Genomic DNA, 18,794 nt, shown 5'->3' with positions numbered 1-18,794 from the left:
AATAGGGCGCTAACCTCTGGTCATTGAAGTCCACCCCTCCCATGTTGACATTATATTCGTGGACGACAAGGGGCTTTTCAATGACCGCAGTTGCCCGTTGAATTTGGACTGTCGTGTCTGTGTGAATGGTGGACAGAAAGTAAACGTCCCTCTTGTCCCTCCATTTCACCGCGAGCAGGTCTTCAGTACGCAAGGCGACCCTCTGCCCCCGTAAAAGTCTGGTGGTAACGAGCCGTTGGGGGAAGCCCTGGCGACTAGGCCGCGCAGTGCCACAGCATCGGATTCCTTCTAACTTTAAGTGCTGAAAGAGGGCCACACTTGTGTAATAATTGTCCACAAAAAGATGGTACCCCTTCTGGAACAAGGGTGACACCAAGTCCCACACAACCTTTCCACTGCTCCCCAGGTAGTCAGGGCATCCGACCGGCTCCAATTTTGAGTCTTTTCCCTCATAGACCCTAAAACGACATGTATAGCCTGTGGCCCTTTCACAGAGCTTATACAGTTTCACCCCATACCGGGCGCGCTTGCTTGGGATGTACTGTTTGATGCCAAGGCGCCCGGTAAAGCGTAAGAGGGACTCGTCTACGCAGATGTTCTGTTCAGGGATATAAGCATCTGCAAATGTTGATGACAGGTGGTCTATGAGGGGCCGAATTTTGTGGAGCCGGTCATAAGCAGGGTGGCCCTTTTCATGACAGGTTTTGTCGTCGTTGAAGTGCAGGAAGCGCAGGATGGACTCAAATCGTGTCCTGGACATGGCAGCAGGGTACAAGGGAACATGATTTACTGGGTTCGTAGACCAATACGACCGCAGTACATTCTGTTTCATTAGTCCCAAGTGAAGGATAAGGGCCAAAAAGATTTTAATGTCGGAAACTTGGACTGGTTTCCACCCGAAAGGCTGGGCATACATGCTCTCCGGGTGCTCGGTGATGAATTGTGTGGCTTTACGGTTGGTCTCAACCACAATTAAGTCCAAGAGAACCTGGGTGATGAACAGCTGCAAAAAGTCTAGGGCCGTTCCTAGATGAGCTGTCGCCACCTGGACTCCAGACTGGGCGGTGAAAGGGGGCACTACGGGTGCGGCGGAATCAGGGGATTGCCAATCTGGTTGTGCCAGCACCTCTGGGAGTCTATGGGTACTACGGGCCCGTCTTCTTGTTGGTGGCTGCGACGGGGGTACTACTGCACTTGCCACCGTACCAGTTTCAACTTCCATGCTGACGCTCACCACTTCGTCAGGGTCTACGGAAGCACTGGCACTAAGTCCAGGAGATGCTGCGCTGCTGGTGCCTGCCTCACCAAGAAAACTATCAACAGCGCTAGCACCACCCTGCTGCCCTTGAGGCGGATCCTGCGCCACCTGCGGTCTAACGACTTGGGGTCTGGTACGCCTGGCTCTAGCCGGGACCATAGCCTCGTCATCAGTATCGGTCAGGGAACCACTGCTTTCTACAGGTTCAAAATCGGACCCGGAAGATTCGACGGATGATTCTTCCCAAAAGAACTCATCCGACTGGTCCATGTACCTGTATACCTCGTCATCGGAAAGCCCCCTTCTTGCCATTTTGGATTGCTAAATTTATGGGGTTTTCCTCCGAGACTACCCAGAAAAAAAGAGCACCTACCTAGCAAAAAGGGAGTATTTGAGAGGTATTGGGGTTGGTGGGAAGTGGGGTCTCAGAGGCAATCAAACAATCACGGGACAATCAAATCCAATTACAGCACAATCGACTCCAATCACAGCACAAGCAGATCTGATGCACTCGGAAGGTGATGGGGGGAGGGTGGGATTGGGTGTGGCGGGAAGTGGGGTCTCAGGCAATCAAACAATCACGGGGCAATCGAAGCCGATCACGGGACAATCAAATACAATTACAGCACAATCGACTCCAATCACAGCACAAGCAAATCTGATGCACTCGGAAGGTGGTGGTTGGAGGGGGTGGGGGGGTGGGGTTGGGTGTGGTGGGGGGGAGGGTGGGGTTGGGTGTGGCGGGAAGTGGGGTCTCAGGCAATCAAACAATCACGGGGCAATCGAAGCCGATCACGGGACAATCAAATACAATTACAGCACAATCGACTCCAATCACAGCCCAATCAAATCTGATGCACTCGGAAGGTGATGGGGGAGGGTGGGATTGGGTGTGGCGGGAAGTGGGGTCTCAGGCAATCAAACAATCACGGGGCAATCGAAGTCGATCACGGGACAATCAAATACAATTACAGCACAATCGACTCCAATCACAGCACAAGCAAATCTGATGCACTCGGAAGGTGGTGGTTGGAGGTGGTGGTGGGGGGGGGGGGGGGGGGGGGGGGTGGGGTTGGGTGTGGTGGGGGGGAGGGTGGGGTTGGGTGTGGCGGGAAGTGGGGTCTCAGGCAATCAAACAATCACGGGGCAATCGAAGCCGATCACGGGACAATCAAATACAATTACACCACAATTGAATACAAGCGCAGCACAATCGAATACAAGCGCAGCACAGTCAAATACAATGCACTTGGACGGTGATTAGGGGGGGGGTCTGAGGGCGATTTGAGGGGATGGGGGGTTGATCAGGAGCCTGCACGGGGCAGACTGAGTCCTGATCTGATGAGAGGCAGACACAGGGGGTTACTGATCAAAGATCAGTTAGTGATTGCTGGGGAGGACAGATGTAAACAAACAGCAGGGGATGTAATCAGAAGGGGGGTACGAGGGCAATCGAGGGCCTGGGCAGGTGATCGGTTACCCCCGCGGGGCAGTTAGGGTCTGCTCTGATGGGTGGGGGTGCTGAGGGCTGATGGACAGGTGATAGACAGGTGATCAGAGGGGGATCAGAGGGGGATCAGAGGGTAATGTAGCTGTATACAAATGTATACAGTATACAGGGGGGTAGTCTGGGATGGGGTGTGGGGGTGATCTAAAGGTAGGGAGGGGGGATCAGGGGTGACTAGGAGGCAGTTAGGGACCTAAACTAAGGGGCAGCGTCGCTAGTTAGTGGCAGGTGGGGGGGGTGGGGGTTTTGCAGGGGTGCAAGGGTGCTGGGCAGGGGTCTGCTGGGGTGATCAGGGGGGGTATGAGGCCTGGGGTGGGTGATCAGGGAGGCTGTGGGCAAAATCAAGCTGCGTGCAGTGAGACTTACAAGTGCTTCCTCCTCGCTGGTGGTCTCTGGAACAATGAGACCACGAGGCGAGGAGGAAGCACGTATAAGGCACTTTGTTTACCTAACAAAGTGCCTTATACTTAGGGATTGGCTGATCCTGCGGATTCCTCCGCTCGCCGGCTCTGCTAAGTGGCCGGCGAGCGGAGACAAAATGCCCGTGCTTCGATCCCGGGCGGAGGATCGCGTCACGGATGACGCGATCGCTCCGCCCATGCCCTTAAATGGACTGCCGCCTCTGTGGGTGAGGCCGTCCTGCAGGGCTCCACTTCCCCGCCGCCCCTGTGTAGTGGGCGGTCGGGAAGTGGTTAAAAGGAAACATCCATATCCCTCAGTTTAGGTTCCCTTTAAAGGGAACCAGAGCCGCCGGACATGGAAAAAGAAAAAAAGAGATTTCATACATACCTGGGGCTTCTTCCAGACCCATAAGCCTGGATCGCTCCCACGCCGCCATCCTCCGCTTCCAGGATCTCCCGGTACCAGGTCCCGTCACTTGCGGCGGACACGGCCAATTGTCCGCATGATCAGGGGATCCCTCCATATCCTTACGCGTGCGGCTGCGCAGTATGCAGCCGCACGCGTAAGGGTATGCTGGGAGCCCCTGTGATGCGGACAATTGGCAGCGTGCTGACGCCGACTGGCTGAAACTACGGGACCCGGTACCGGCGGATACAGGAAGCGGAGGACGGCGGTGTGGGAGCGATCCGTGCGTATGGGGCTGGAGGAAGCCCCAGGTATGTATAAAATCTTTTTTCTGGCGTCTCTGGTTCCCTTTAAAGCAAAGTTCCACCAAGTTTTGGTGACATTTTGGAAGGGTCTGTACATAGTTTGCTGTGATTTTTTAAAATATACTTAGTAAGAGGAAAGTACACCATAGAACGCCAAAACATTTTTATTGCTGGCAACACCTCACTTCCTGTTTCCAGTTACCCATCAAGTGCAAGTCTCCCATCTAACATCTTAAAAGCAATTAAAACAGATAATCAGCCCCTTTACCCATCCTACTAAAAAAAGGGGTGTTTTCACTGTAAATATGTGTATAATCCACACCAGATATAGCTGAGAGACTATTAATAAAATACTATGTTGTAATCAAGAATTTATAATACCACAAATAAATATTAATGCAGCAACCAACACTTAAGTTTCTATTACCTTATACCAAACAATTTGATAACGGTGTCTGATAGCATTGTGGATACATAAAACATAGCTATAATGCTGGATACACACCATGAGTTTCCGCGTCGAATGCGTCCGTCGATACGCGTCGATTTGATTATTTCCAAGCATTTCTGAACGAATTTCGATGATTTTTAGGTCGATTGCCATGTAAAGTATGGCAAATCGACCTAACGATCCATCGAAGCTTGAATCGGACATGACGGAAATAATCGAATTGACGCGTATCGACGGACGCAACGAACGCGGAAACGCATGGTGTGTATCCAGCATAAGAAGGAGTTGTGTTGAGTTGTATGATGCAGTAGTCTGTAGAAAACCATCTGCAAAGTGCTTACAAGGGAAAAGGTTATTTGCATTTGAAAAAAATAGTGAATTTACAGCATTTTGTGGCAGGTAACAAAAATACTGTTTTTTCCATTATAATTTCTATATTCTAATGTAGGGCTACGCGTTATTTAATTAGCTTGTTTAAACAAAATATGCAAATTATAGAGGAACGATTCACATTGCAATTATAGATGTGCCTTGAGTACACCATCAGATGTATGTTAAACTAACTGAACAGTAAACAATATCTTCTGCCTAAATTGTGTCCAAATGAGAAAATACCGTAGTCTGATCTGAATACCAAGGAGATGAATTTCAGACATTCACAAATTAGAGGACCACTGTACCCCTTCCTATATAGATGCCCACTTGAGGCAAATATGAAAACTAATAAAATGAAGCAATTGTATCTATAGTCCCTACTTCTAAATCAAGAAGGTGACAAAGGAAAAACAATGCTCACACTGTATACATTAAGTGGCCACTAGGTAGGTGGAGAGGTCTCACCTGGTATTCGTGTGCTGTTTGAAGGAAGAAACAGCCAGTCTGCGTTTCCCATTTCAGGCCAGGGACCAGGTTCAAGCAATAAGAGGATCCGGGTGCTATACGTTGCAGCTGCTGGCATCTTTCAGCTCTGAAATGGAGGTTCCTGCCACTGCTTGTATACCAAGGATCTAAGTGTGTAGGTGCTAATAAGTCACTAGTCAGTGGGGCCTAATGCAGATTGCTATTTATAGCTATAAATAATAAACCACAATCTACATTAGCTCCGTTCCTACAATGGAATGTTACAGTGCAAATGTGTGAAAACTACAACTAAGGCACACAAACCGGGTGAGAGTACAGTTCTACTACTTACTGTAAGTGACAACAACATTGGAAATAAGTAATTTATGGCTCATTTTACTCTGGAAGAAATGTACTTATTTGTATATGCTTACATGTATTTTAAATGTTAATATTTTCGTGACTGAGGTCCTTTAAAGAGTTCAGCTTGTCTAATTCCCCCTCATCTGTGATTAAGCACAAGTTGTAATTTGATCCCTCAGCTGTATCAGCTGCCTGCCATGGCAGAGAGCTAATTGGTAAACACAGGATGTTAACACTATGTCTGCTTCCATTAAAGCAGGAAATTGACAAACTGCATATTTATTGCATGATTTTTTTATCAGCTGTAAACAAAAATGTTTTTCTTTAAAGGTTATTATGCTGTTGCCTATCTTTTAGCGCAGAGAGGAAGTTCTGAGTTCAGGTCCGCTTTAAAGGCAATCTGAAGTGAGAGAGATCTATAGGCTATATGCCATATTTATTTCATTTTAAACAAAACACATTTGCCTGCCAGTCCTGCTGGTCCTCTGCCTCTAATACTTTTAGCCAATGATCCTGAGCAAGCATGCCAATCAGATGTTTGACTGCAGTTTGACTGCATTTGCTGCAAGCTTGTTTCAGGTGTGTGATTCAGACACTACTGATGCGTGAAAGATCAGCAGGATGCCAGGACTCTGGTATTGGTTTAAAGCAGGGGTGTCGAACTCAAATACAAAGTGGGCTGAAATTGAGGTCTGGGACAAAGTCGAGGGCCGACCTCAATGTCTAGAGGCCACCTCTCTCCCTTATAAAGATCCCTGAAGTCTAATAACCTTCCTCCTATACAGTTCTGATGTTTAGTGTCCCCCGTCTATACAATTACCTGATGTTTAGTTGTCCCGTCCCCTATACAGTTTCCTTGTGTTTAGTGGCTACCTCCTTCCCCTATACAGTTCCCTGGTGCCTAGTGGCCCCCTTCCCTCTCCAATACAGTTCCCTGGTATCCAGTTCTGCCTCCCCCCCATACAGTTTCCCTCGTGACCTAGGGCTTACCCTCCAATATGGCTTCTCTGGTGGTCTAGAGTGGGCCAAACATAATGCAAAGTGGGAAAATCACCTGAAGGCCAAATCTAATGGCTCCGAGGGCCAGAGTTTGACATGTGTGGTTTAACGAAAATATATATTGCAGTCCCCATATCACTTCAGGTGACCTTTAGGCTACTTACACACCAAGACGTTGCGTTTTAGGGGACGTTATGGTCGCATAACGTGCCCCTAACGCAACGTATGGTGTTGAAGTTGGACGTCTGATTGAGCCACCTTATGCAGCTCTCAAAGCAGCCGCTCCAGGTTAATGATAGGAAGTCCGGATCTTTTTAAGGATTGGATCATTTGAATCGGCTCATTGAAAAGATCCGGATCTTTGAACCGAATCATTTGAATCATTTTACTAGGGAAGCAGACTGGGTGAAATGACTAGCAGGACAGGACTTTCCCTGCATTGTACATTCTGTATGTTCCTGTTTCTTCTAGACAGACATCCACTGTGAACCGAATCTTTCATTGTGATGATCCGGATGATTCGACTCACAAAAAAGATCCGGATCAAATGAACGGATTAGTTCATGATCCGGACAACACTACAGTCCTACCACGAGTCTCTGCAGTGCAGTGAATATTAATTAGCCATGTGGCTGGCCGCAGAGGAGGAGGGGAGACCCACTCCTCCAACATTACTGAGCATTTGCAAGCAGTCTAACGCTGCTTAGCCCAGTATGACGTACAGCATGCAGCACTTTGTTTAAACGTGCTGCATTACTATGTAACGCAACATGGGCACTGTGAACAGCACAATTGATTTTACAGTGCTGTGAGTTAGGCTGCGTTACTGGCTGCTGTAACGTGGGACTTTAACGTCCCACTGTGAAACCAGCCTTAAGTGGATGACTGGAGAGCTACTCCTCCTCCAACTCCAAAGAACCTGGCCAACAATTCTCAGACAAAAAAAAAAAAAAAATTCTACAATCTTCTGAAATGGCTAAGGTTCTTTCACTGAAGAGTAGCGCTAGCTGCTTCTGAACTGCCTTTACTTTATTGGCAAGACACTGATGACCACTCAAATAAAAGGTTGCTGATGAAGTGCTATGTTAGTTTATTTCTTGGGCGCCATTATTTGTAAAATCATAGTATGGTGCATAGTTCCATATTCTGGCAAAAATGCAGCTCCTTATTACTCTGGCCTGCTATTTCATATGTATTTATTCCTGTGCAGATTTGACAGCTATCTTGTTTACAGTATTCAGAAGAATGCAACCACTTGGATTTACTAGCGATTTCACTGCAGCAAGAAGCCCAGTATTCAACATGCTGCACCAATATTTAAATCTTACAGAAATTGGTTCAACCCACAAAATACAAGCTGCTGCTGTTCTTTGGGGCAGGCCTTTAAAGAGACACGAAGACAATTAAAGATTTTTTACTTACCCGGGGCTTCCTCCAGCCCCATAAGCAAGGATGTGTCCCTCGCCGTCCTCCTGTGGTCTCCCATTCAGCCGCGATCAGTCTCGGTAAAAGGCTAAGTCGCGTCCAATCGGGGTCTCGCGCGCATGCGCAGTAGGCCCGGACTGATGTGACTGAGACAGTCACCGGGGCTCATTGAGGCTGAACGGGAGACCACGGGAGGCGCATCCATGCTTATGGGGCTGGAGGAAGCCCCGGGTAAGTAAAAAAAATCTTTAGTTATCTTCATCTCCGAGTCTCTTTAAAGAGAACATGTCACAAAAGGGCATTTGCAATCATCTGAATTCCCACTTTCCAAATGGCTTAAATACAGCAAAGTCCCCGTTAACCGGAACTCAGGCAACCAGAAGTCTCAACTAAATGGCATGCCTGAGGGGATAACAGGGACTGTGTTTTAGGGGTTTTTCAAAGTGAAATACAGAGTCTCTCCAGCACCATCTTCTAAGCTTAGTGTAGCTCCTAGCGGCTTTCAGGCATCTGTGCATGGCTCTCTGCATGTCACATGATCAAGTGACATGTCGGGAGCCTTGCAGATACTGGAAAGCCACAAGGAGCTACAGGAAGGTTAGACATCACTGGAGACGCTAAGTATTTATTGCTGCTAGCACTGGGATGGAAAGCTAGCTGCCTGATCTGCTGCAGTTCATTGATGCTGGCTGGCAAACTGTCACATATGAAAGATGCTACCATTATTTTTCAAGGGAGAGCAGCGGGTTGGTGAACATCTGTTAACAGCAGTGTGTTCTGGCGGCAGAACTAACAGCCAAAAAGCAATAAGTGAACTTCTAACAAAATATTTTAAAATCGGCCCCAAAATGCCAGCCATCAATAATTCAGCTATAATTATGGATTCTGCTTCTCTAGAGAGGGAGAATGCCCTGGATGTCTTTTGCATACACATTACAAGCCTTTTACCAGTATTCTGTACACAAACTGATGATTGCTGTGGATGCACTATTCTAGCCTTAAGCCCCATCTACACGATACGATTCTTTGTACGATTCAATTACGATTCTATTTACGATCCGATTAAATCCGACATGTCCGATCATGATTCGATTCAATTCGATTTGCCTTTGCAAAACAATGGCAAATCGAATCATGATCGGACATGTCGGATTTAATCGGATCGTAAATAGAATCGTAATTGAATCGTACAAAGAATCGTATCGTGTAGATGGGGCTTTACAGCATTCCTCTACCTCTTCCTGCAAATCCATCACTGCGGCTCATGGCTGCCTGACAAGACTACCAGTATTCACCTATCTGTAGCCTGTTATCTGCACATCAGATCTTGATTCATGGTGCAGCTTTAATCAGGAAGTCAATAGATTGCAAAGAGCATTGACAACTTAATAGACCAGACCAGATAAGCAATAAAGGTAGCCATACACTGGTCGATTTGCCATTAGATCAACCAACTGACAGATCCCTATCTGATCGAATCTGATCAGAGAGGGATCGTATGGCTGCCTTTACTGCAAACAGATTGTGAATCGATTTCAGCCTAAAACCGATCCCAATCTGTTGAGCTGCTCCTGCCGCCCCCCCCCCCCCCCCCGTATACATTACCTGAAGCTGGCTCCGGGTCCTCTTCTCCGCGCTGCACCGCACCCCAGCTTACACCGTGTCACTCTGTGACCAGGAAGTTCAAATAGAGCGCCCTCTAGTTGAACTTCCTGGTCACTGGAGTGACACAGGAAGTTAATGTACGCTGGGATGGAAGCAGGAACAGAGCGGTGCAGCGCAGAGAAGATGCCCGGGAGCCAGCACAGGTAATGTATAACTGTATCGGATCGGCCGCCGCTAGCGACGCGCTCCCTACCTGCGGGCGATCGACGGTAATTTCCCGCACGGCGCGATCGACGGACCGATCTGATTTCGGGAGGAAATCGGATCGGCGGGTGCGTTTAGCGCAAACGATTGGCAGCAGATTCGATCCCAGTGATCGAATCTGCTGTCGAAACGGCGGCAAATAGGGCCAGTGTATGGCCAGCTTAAGAAGTAACAGAAAAGTAAAGCTAGGTACACTGAAGTGGTCGTTTAGGTCAGTCTTGGCCAAGAATCTAGCAGGTGCACAGGTGTCTGCCAACATATCAAAGAGCTCTTGCATACAGATCTAAACGTTTAGTGACAAAGCCTGAGCGACACCAACCGCATTATTTTCCTCCATACCATGCCTGCCAGAAGCCACTCAATAGTCTGTTGTGCCATCGCCACTCTTCCTCAGCAACAGAACGCATTTCTAGCCTATAATCTAGCAACATATCTGTACAGCACTCAACCCCAAACTGTCACCTGAGGGATCAAATTGTGCATGTGTACGCACCTCAAGTCATGCTGTTTAACCAAGTTCTAGGCAGCAATGTAGGGTGGTGAGGAGACTGCGTGCAGCTTGCTTGAGCTTACAGCAGATCTGACATATATGATATGTACAAACTACAGATAAAGGAAAAGCACATGTAAGAAGCAAGCAGCCAGGAGGCTCTCAGGTCTTACTGGAGCAAAACCCAAGGGGAGTTTGGGGTTGTTTCACAGATTTAAAAACAACATCTATCTTTTAAGGAAGACTTTCAATCTGACATGATGCGGAAGATTCAGATTCTTTTGAATGCCTATTTGTGAATGACTCCCTTTACGGGCATTTTTTTGTAACAGATCTGTATAGCAGACATGTCTATCTGAGCCTGCACTGTCTTTATGCAACACCTGACCTGAAGGATGTTTTTCTTTGCCCTGAACATGGGTAAACACAAAGGGTGGTAAAGTGGCTCCCCCGACTAATGATAGTAAACCACTGCTGTCCATTTCACAGAAAGGAACATTTCATTGAGACAAAGTGCATAATAGTAGTTATGAATACAAATTTACCTCCAAACCTACCACAAAAGCAGGCAATTCACTGATTACATCAATGGGAGAAGACAAGAGAATAACATGGTATTGCACTCTTCATAAAGGTGTCAGATCCATCTGTGACATGTGAGTTAAAGTATTGAATGGCTTTTGTAAGTCTTGGACTTCCTCAGATGGCTGAAAGGGATCATTGTTGATATGGAGGATATCTGGCTTACCATCTTCACCAATAACATGGGAAATGCTGCTAGAAAGAAAGTCAGAGCTGATTGAACTCCTGGTGGTTTCAGGCCTACTTTCCTCAGTAATATCACTTTGACTTGTGTTATCTTCTGCTTGCTCCAACTGCTCTACCTTATCCAAATACTGTTGCAACAGACTGCTGTCTTGTTCACTGCCAGAGGTATCCTTGCTGCTTTCACTGTGCTCCCCCACCCCTTTTTCTTGATCCACTGGGTATTGTGCTGCCTGCTGATGGTAAGGTCTTACAGTTTCCAGGGATTGCTCAGAAGATGCACTTCCTTCAGTGGAGCCCTTTTCAGAGCTACTCATTTCCTGATGAGAGTCATGCTCTATATTGATGGAGTGGAAGCCAGAGTCTGGGATGTCAGGGGAGTTTTTTCTATGAACCTTTTCAGGAACAGATATAGCAGAGGACATAGGATCTTCTAGTACGGATGATGAACAGGCTGCCACGTTGGTGTCGCCTAATGTGCACGTGTCAGACTTCGAAATGCCCGCAATTTGTGCATTTATATTGCTCTGGCATTCTTTAAGGCATTGGACCTAAGAACCAGGAAAGACAATTATTTTTTATAAAGTGAATTTTTCTCATAACAAATAGTTATTTCCAGCAGTAGTATCCCAGCAAAATATTTGTTAGGTTTTATCAGTGTATTTTAAGGTAGTCTAAACATCTTGGATAAATATTGCTTTTAGAACAATTACCGTATGTGTTGCAATGATCTCAGCAGACACAACAGCACTCTATTACTTTGTCTCATTGATATAGATATGCTAGGCAACTGCCCAGTAACAAAGCTGTTGTGATAAAACACCTGAACATAAAGTGGTAAACTGGGTGGGTCTAAAGCTCAGGCTTCCTCAACAGTGTCAGTATGTTTTTGGAGCATGTATTCACCTACTGTTCAGCAATATGGGCCCCCAACTGACAAATGCAGCAACCATGGGCCCCAAAAATGACACATGCAGCAACCATGAGCCCCTGAATGACTAATGCAGCAACCATGAGCTCCAAAATACAAACTCACCAACTATAACCACTGAAAATCAAACGCAGCAGTTATAGCCCCAAATAACACACGTAGCACTCATTACACCAAATTAACAATTGAAGCCATCAATTTTCTTATACTATATATTTATATATTTTTAAATACTAAAGTGTGACCCGCATGTCTCTTACATTATGATAAGTGCAGCCCCTTTGCCCTACTTTACAAGTGTTGCTATTGTACCCTCTTATTAACGCCCCAATAAACATTCAGTGGTGCCAGTACCTTTCATAACAGTTAAAACACTATATACACTGACCAGTTCGCTCATCTGACCCAGTGAAATGCACTCCTCAGACACCCATTCCGAATCAGTTTAGTTTGGCGCTGCCAAAGCTGGGCGCAGCCACAGCACTAGTGCTACGGCTGCATGGGACGCGTAAGAGTAATTCAGGGATCCAGCGATCGCCAGACTCTGAAATTATATCTCCATCCAAGTTATTTTTATTATAAAGTATTTACATAGCGCCGACATCCTCCGCAGTGCTGTACAGTGTATATACAGTCTTGTCACTAACGGTCCCTCGGAGGAGCTCACAATCTAGTCCCTACCATAGTCATATGTTTATGTAAGTATTGTGTAGTGTATGTATTAGGGGACGCCAATTAACTTATCTGTATGTTTTTGGGATGTGGGAGGAAACCCAAGCAGACACGGGGAGAACATACAAACTCATTGCAGATGTTGACCTGGCTGGGATTCGAACCTGGAACTCAGCTATGCAAGCCAAGAGCGCTAACCGCTATGTACAACTCGAAGGGGGACTAGTATTTAACGCCGCTGGGGAGTTTAGCAGCAGCAGGGAGAGGAGTCATTCGGTTTGCCCTGCACCCAACGCCGGGATAACAGTACTATGCAACTGGCACTTCTCCACTGCACGTTATGGAAGGAAGCAAGGGACAGGAAAGCAGGAGTTTGTCCTGCGGTAATGGGGGAAGTGGAGCAAGTGGGACTATTTTGTCTGATGTACTTCTCACAAATGACACATAACCCTTGAAGGAGGCTCCCTATGCTAGATGATTTTTTCTACTTGGCACTGCTATTGGCCTGATAAAGCGGGCTGAGACCCGCGAAGCGCGTTGCCTGTGCTAATAATAAAAAATCTTTTGTATTAATTACAGAGATTTTGTCATTGAGGTAAGCTACCTCATATTACCTATCGATTTTAAGCAGATTTTAGATGCATTTATTACGCCTCTTTCCTTTGTTGTGCAATCCACAGCCTGTTCAACAATCGATCATTCATTAATTCATTGGGCAGCACGGTGGCTTAGTGGTTAGCGATCTCGCCTTGCAACGCCCAAATCCCAGCCAGGTCAACATCTGCAAGGAGTGTGTATGTTCTCCCCGTGACTGTGTGTTTCCTCTGGGCACTCCGGTTTCCTCCCACATCCCAAAAAAAACATACAGATAAGTTAATTGGCTTACCCCTAAATTGGCCCTAGACTACAATAAATACACTACACGATACACATAGGACATATGACTATGGTAGGGACTAGATTGTGAGCCCCTCTGAGGGACAGTTAGTTACAAGACAATATATGTACAGTGCTGCGTAATATGTTCGTGCTATATAAATACTTAAATAAATAAATAATTCTGTTTTGCCGATCAGCGATTGATTAATCAGAAATTGCAAAAAAACACAGGTAAGCACAAAGGCACTTCCTAATTATCCTTTGTTTTAAAGGGTAATTGAAGCGAGAGAGATATGGAGGCTGCCATATTTATTTCCTTTTAAGCAATGCCAGTTGTCTGGCTATCCTGCTAATCCTCTGCCTCTAATACTTTTAGCCAGAGCCCCTAAACAATAATGCAGCAGATCAAGTGAAAGATTAGCTTCATGCTCGTTTCTGACATTATTTAGACACTACTGCACCCTAATAGACCAGCAGGACAGAATACTGCCGTTCCAGCGCAAGAGACTTGGGTGCAGCAGTGAGTAACTTCCGCGCCATCAGAAGAAGGAGCTGAAGTTACTTATAAAACACTATAATTCGGCCTCCAGCAATTGCTGGAAGCCAAATTATTTCATTCCCCACCATCCATGGCGGCCTGGAGTGGGAATAGTATTTAAAACTAATGGGAATTTGTGTAGGAGCAGGATCAGCCATATACCGGCTGTATCCGGTGCCCAAGTCTCCTGCGCAGATTCCTCTCATTTGCAGCAGGATGTATAAAAGGAAATAAATATGGCATCCTCCATATATTTCTCAGTTCAGTTGTCCCTTGAGCACATTCTCATGGGTTCTTGTGTACACTGATTATCAGCTGCACATGTGCAACACACACACGACCAACTAATATTTACCAGCGTAACCAATTGCTCAACTACCGTGGCAGGGATCATTTATCAGTTGTTTCTGGTTAGTTGAAGCTTTCATTTGCAATCAATGGACAATCATTTAATGAAACACTGTCTTGATTGTTCGCAGAGTTAAAGAGACTCTGAAGTCTCAAAATTCATGTTTTTATTTTAAAAAGCACTTTAACATCATTGCCCTACCTAAAACACTGCATCTCTGCAGCTGAACTCTAACTAAATCCTTCCCCCCCCCCCCCCCCCCACACACACACACACAAAATCCATGACTTTTTTGGTCGTGGATTTTGCTGTCCCAGGAGGCAGAGCTTTCAGCTGCAGCTCTGCCTCCATGCACGTCTATCAGCGCATATCTCCGCCTCTCCCCCGCCCCTCTCAGTGAAAGAAGACAGAGAGGCGGGCGGAGGCGGCGATCCGCGCTGATAGACACGTGTAGAGGCAGAGCTGCAGCCGAAAGCTCTGCCTCTCACGGAAGCGCTCCCCGCAGTGTGCCCCGGGGAGTATGGGGGGATTTAGTTAGTTAGTGTTCAGCCGCGGGGATGCATCGTTTTAGGTAGAGCAATGATGTTAACGTGATTTTTAAAATAAAAACGTGAATTTTATGATACTTTAGAGTCTCTAACATACATCCAGCAATGATGGGCAGATTCGACCAAGAGACAAACCTCTCTCTAACTGAATCTGATTAGAGAGAGATCTGCCAGCTGCCCATACATCGCTGTTTGCTCCGGGCTCCCTCCGCCGTCCATACATGCACCCCACGTGGTTGTCTAGTAAAAGCGCGTGTGATGTCACACAAATGCCCTTGTTATTTGGCAACCACGTGGAGTGTACATATAGACGGAGGGAGCCTGGGGCAAGCGGCAGCCGCCGATAGTTAAGGTATAGAGTGCACCGGGCACATTAAATATTGGAGGGACAGCGTCGGGGGTTTCATCGCTCGTCCCGCTATTGCTCGCTGTTACCGCCACACACCCGATCAGGAAAGTCAACCCTACATCTTGCAGCATGTCCAACCGATTCATGCGACCAGTTTCAGTCCAAAATGGTTTGCATTGTCGGTCGGGCATGCACTTGGCAGCAGAAATCAGATGGTCAATCCTCCGCCAAGTCGCCTAATGTATGGCCACCTTTATCTTTTATTAAAATAATGCATCTGTATGGAAATCGTTAACGGAGCAAACTGACAAACTAAAATATGATCAGTCACTACCAGTGGTGGCTCTAGGAAATTTTTTTAGGGGGTGCTATGCAGGTGCTGGACTAATTTCCGGGGGAGCTGACCACCAAAACGGGTGTGGCTACTACCTTCGGCGTGCGAAGCGCGCCGCGGCGAAAAAATAGGCGTGGTCATGACCGGATGAGGGCAGGGCTAACTGTAATTTAACGTGAACCCAGGGTGAGAGTGATATGGTGGCTGCCATATTTATTTCCTTTTAAACAATTCTAGTTGCCTGGCAGCCCTGCTGATCTATTTGGCTGTAGTAGTGAACTGAATTACACCAGAAACAAGCATGCAGCTAATCTTGTCAGTTCTGACAATATTGTCAGAAACCCCTGACCTGCTGCATGCTTGTTCAGGGTCTATGGTTGAAAGTATTAGAGGCAGAGGATCAGCAGGGCAGCCAGGCAACTGGTATTGCTTAAAAGGAGATAAATATGGCAGCCTCAATATTATTCTCACCTCGGGTTCCCTTTAAAAGTGCAACGCAAAGACAGAGGGCCCAAGTTTTGGTGTCCCCAGAAAATTCACATAATTGTGCAGGTTTTCTCAAGAAAATACACGTAATGTGAGCAGATTTGAACAAAAAACATGTTCAATAACCCCAATATGCACAATCGGTAGCAGATATGGCCCCAATATGCAAAATCGGTAGCAGATATGGCCCCAATATGCACAATCGTTAGCAGATATGACCCCAATATGCACAATCGGTAGCAGATATGACCCCAATATGCACAATCGGTAGCAGATATGACCCCAATATGCACAATCCGTAGCAGATATGACCCCAATATGCACAATCCGTAGCAGATATGACCCCAATATGCACAATCCGTAGCAGAAGTGACCCCAATATGCACAATCCGTAGCAGAAGTGACCCCAATATGCACAATCTGTAGCAGAAATGACCCCAATATGCACAATCCGTAGCAGAAATGACCCCAATATGCACAATCCGTAGCAGAAATGACCCCAATATGCACAATCCGTAGCAGAAATGACCCCAATATGCACAATCCGTAGCAGAAATGACCCCAATATGCACAATCCGTAGCAGAAATGACCCCAATATGCACAATCCGTAGCAGAAATGACCCCAATATGCACAATCAGCACCACCTGAAAAAGAAAAGAAAAACCCATTTACTCACCTACAGCCAGAAGACCTTCTTTCCCGACCTCCTGTTCCGACCTCCTTGTGGCACGCAGCGCCCGCGCGCCCATGATCCTCTTCCTTCCCGACGTCACGAGACTTCCTGCCTGCATGCTGAGAGCAGGGCTACGGGAAAATGGCCGCCCGAAGCCATGCACTGCAGACTTTTCGAGTCTGCAGAACAGGGCTTCGGGCGGCCATCTTACCGTAGCCCTGCCTGCTGCTCCGGGCTGCCGCTGTGTGAACTGACTTGGCGTCTTTTAGACGCCTGAAGTCAGTTCACTCCAGGGGGTGCTTGGACAATTCTAGGGTGCTCGAGCACCACCAAGCACCCCCCTGGCGCCGCCCCTGGTCACTACTATAAATTGTATCATTATTGGGCATCTATAGTAGACAGAAAAGCCAACCAAAATGTTTATTTAGCTTTGAATAACTACCGGAAAGTCCATTCATAAGCTGTTGTCTCAGAATTGATGAAATGTTCAGAATCCCCCATAAAAAAAAAAATACGCAAACTGCTCATTAGCAATTACCAAGTCAAACTATAGCAGTCAAGCTTCATATGACATATTCTTCAACGTGAAATACATTACTGGGAAATGATGTACATAGAGACGTGAGTAGGATCAGCAGCACAGGACAGGGACATCTGTATAGATATTAGATAGTCACCCTATCTGATCATAAACATTTTTTAGGCATCAGCTATTTAACACCTGTACTAAGCTTTAAGGTATGCTACAGTCTTTTGATAAAAGAATACTATAAAACTAAGTCTGTGCTTCAGAAGTCCCATAGCAATTTATATCTTTTTATTTGTCGTCTGCTATGAATTTCCTAAAATAGATGCAAACTCAAATTGCATTCTATTTAAAGCATGTAACTTGTATTATCTCTGCAGTATGTCAACATAGAACAGAAGTCCTGGTTACTGATCTTCCACCACCACAATAATTCAGTTAGCTAGGCACTCCAGTTCAGGATATCTGGAAAAAAGTGAAGATGGAGCGCTCTATATTGCATTAAACTTTTAATAGGGCAAGCACAATTAAAATTGCACTTACAAGATAGTTGCAAGTTAAACGCATATCACATGTGCAGAATCCAGGTCTACCTCAGATGGATGCTCCAGTCTTTTCCCTTTAACTGTACCGTGGCCAGCAGGGCAGCATTACGTATGTAAACCAGGTACTCACGGGGGGTAGGCTCACCGGAAGCCAACGTGCTAATTGCATCTTTATGCGTTTAGGCTCAAAAATGCCTGATGGGGAGGGAGGCCTGGATTCTGCACAAATAGGCCTCATTTCACTAAGTGTTATCAAACACTTTATCAAATGTTTGATAATTTACCTCATGAGCAAAATCTTATTTTGAATTCACTAAGGTCTTATATATTAATCAAATGTTTTATCGATAAAACGTTCAATAAATCTATAACACCTTAGTGAATTCAAAATTAGCTTTTACCCATGAGGTAAATTATCAAACGTTTGATAAAGTGTTTGATAAAGCTTAGTGAATTGAGGCCCAAATGTGTGATATGCTATTTAAATCATCTATCTTGTAAGCGCAATTTTACTTACCCTATGTAATGGGTAGCGGAGATACCGCCGCAACAGCAAGCGGCATGGCGGCTATCTCCACGTCGCAGCCGGCGGTTTCCGCCGCACGGTTACATGCTGGTGCTTTGCCTGGACCTTCTATCGCTCATAGACTAAGGGCTGCGCGCGCTGAGCGAAAGGACCTTTATGCATCTAGAAGGGGAGTCAGCTGATCACTCGGTCAGCTGACTCCAGCTATGCTCTGGATTGGCTGAGTGACTGGGGCGGCGCTATAGAGCGCGTTTAGTAAATATATAGGACCTGACTGTCACTTGTTCCGCGTCTGCTGTTGCATATGCTACGTGTTAGCACTCAGACCTAGTCAGATCCCAAAGTGTGCTAGAACCA

The 18,794-nt window shown here is 46.3% G+C and overlaps 2 protein-coding genes across 5 annotated transcripts in view; both read right to left on the bottom strand.

Moving 5' to 3' along the window:
* The window catches only part of RPL24 (ribosomal protein L24), a 145,266-nt gene that overhangs the window by 33,232 nt on the left and 93,240 nt on the right, over positions 1-18,794 (bottom strand). The gene's annotated exons all lie outside the window — the stretch shown is intronic.
* CEP97 (centrosomal protein 97) overlaps positions 10,792-18,794 on the bottom strand; it is a 56,693-nt gene continuing 48,690 nt past the window's right edge. For all 4 annotated transcript variants that reach the window (XM_068268444.1, XM_068268445.1, XM_068268447.1 and 1 more), the window contains one exon: positions 10,792-11,630. In XM_068268444.1, the coding sequence (XP_068124545.1) occupies positions 10,941-11,630 (690 nt within the window). In that variant the 3' untranslated portion in view covers positions 10,792-10,940. The remainder of the gene's footprint in view (positions 11,631-18,794) is intronic.

The sequence above is a fragment of the Hyperolius riggenbachi genome, chromosome 2 (assembly GCF_040937935.1).
Source record: "Hyperolius riggenbachi isolate aHypRig1 chromosome 2, aHypRig1.pri, whole genome shotgun sequence".
In the NCBI taxonomy this organism is placed as follows: domain Eukaryota; kingdom Metazoa; phylum Chordata; class Amphibia; order Anura; family Hyperoliidae; genus Hyperolius; species Hyperolius riggenbachi.
The sequence above is the reverse complement of the archived record's forward strand: the minus strand, read 5'-3'. Positions and strand labels throughout refer to the sequence as shown.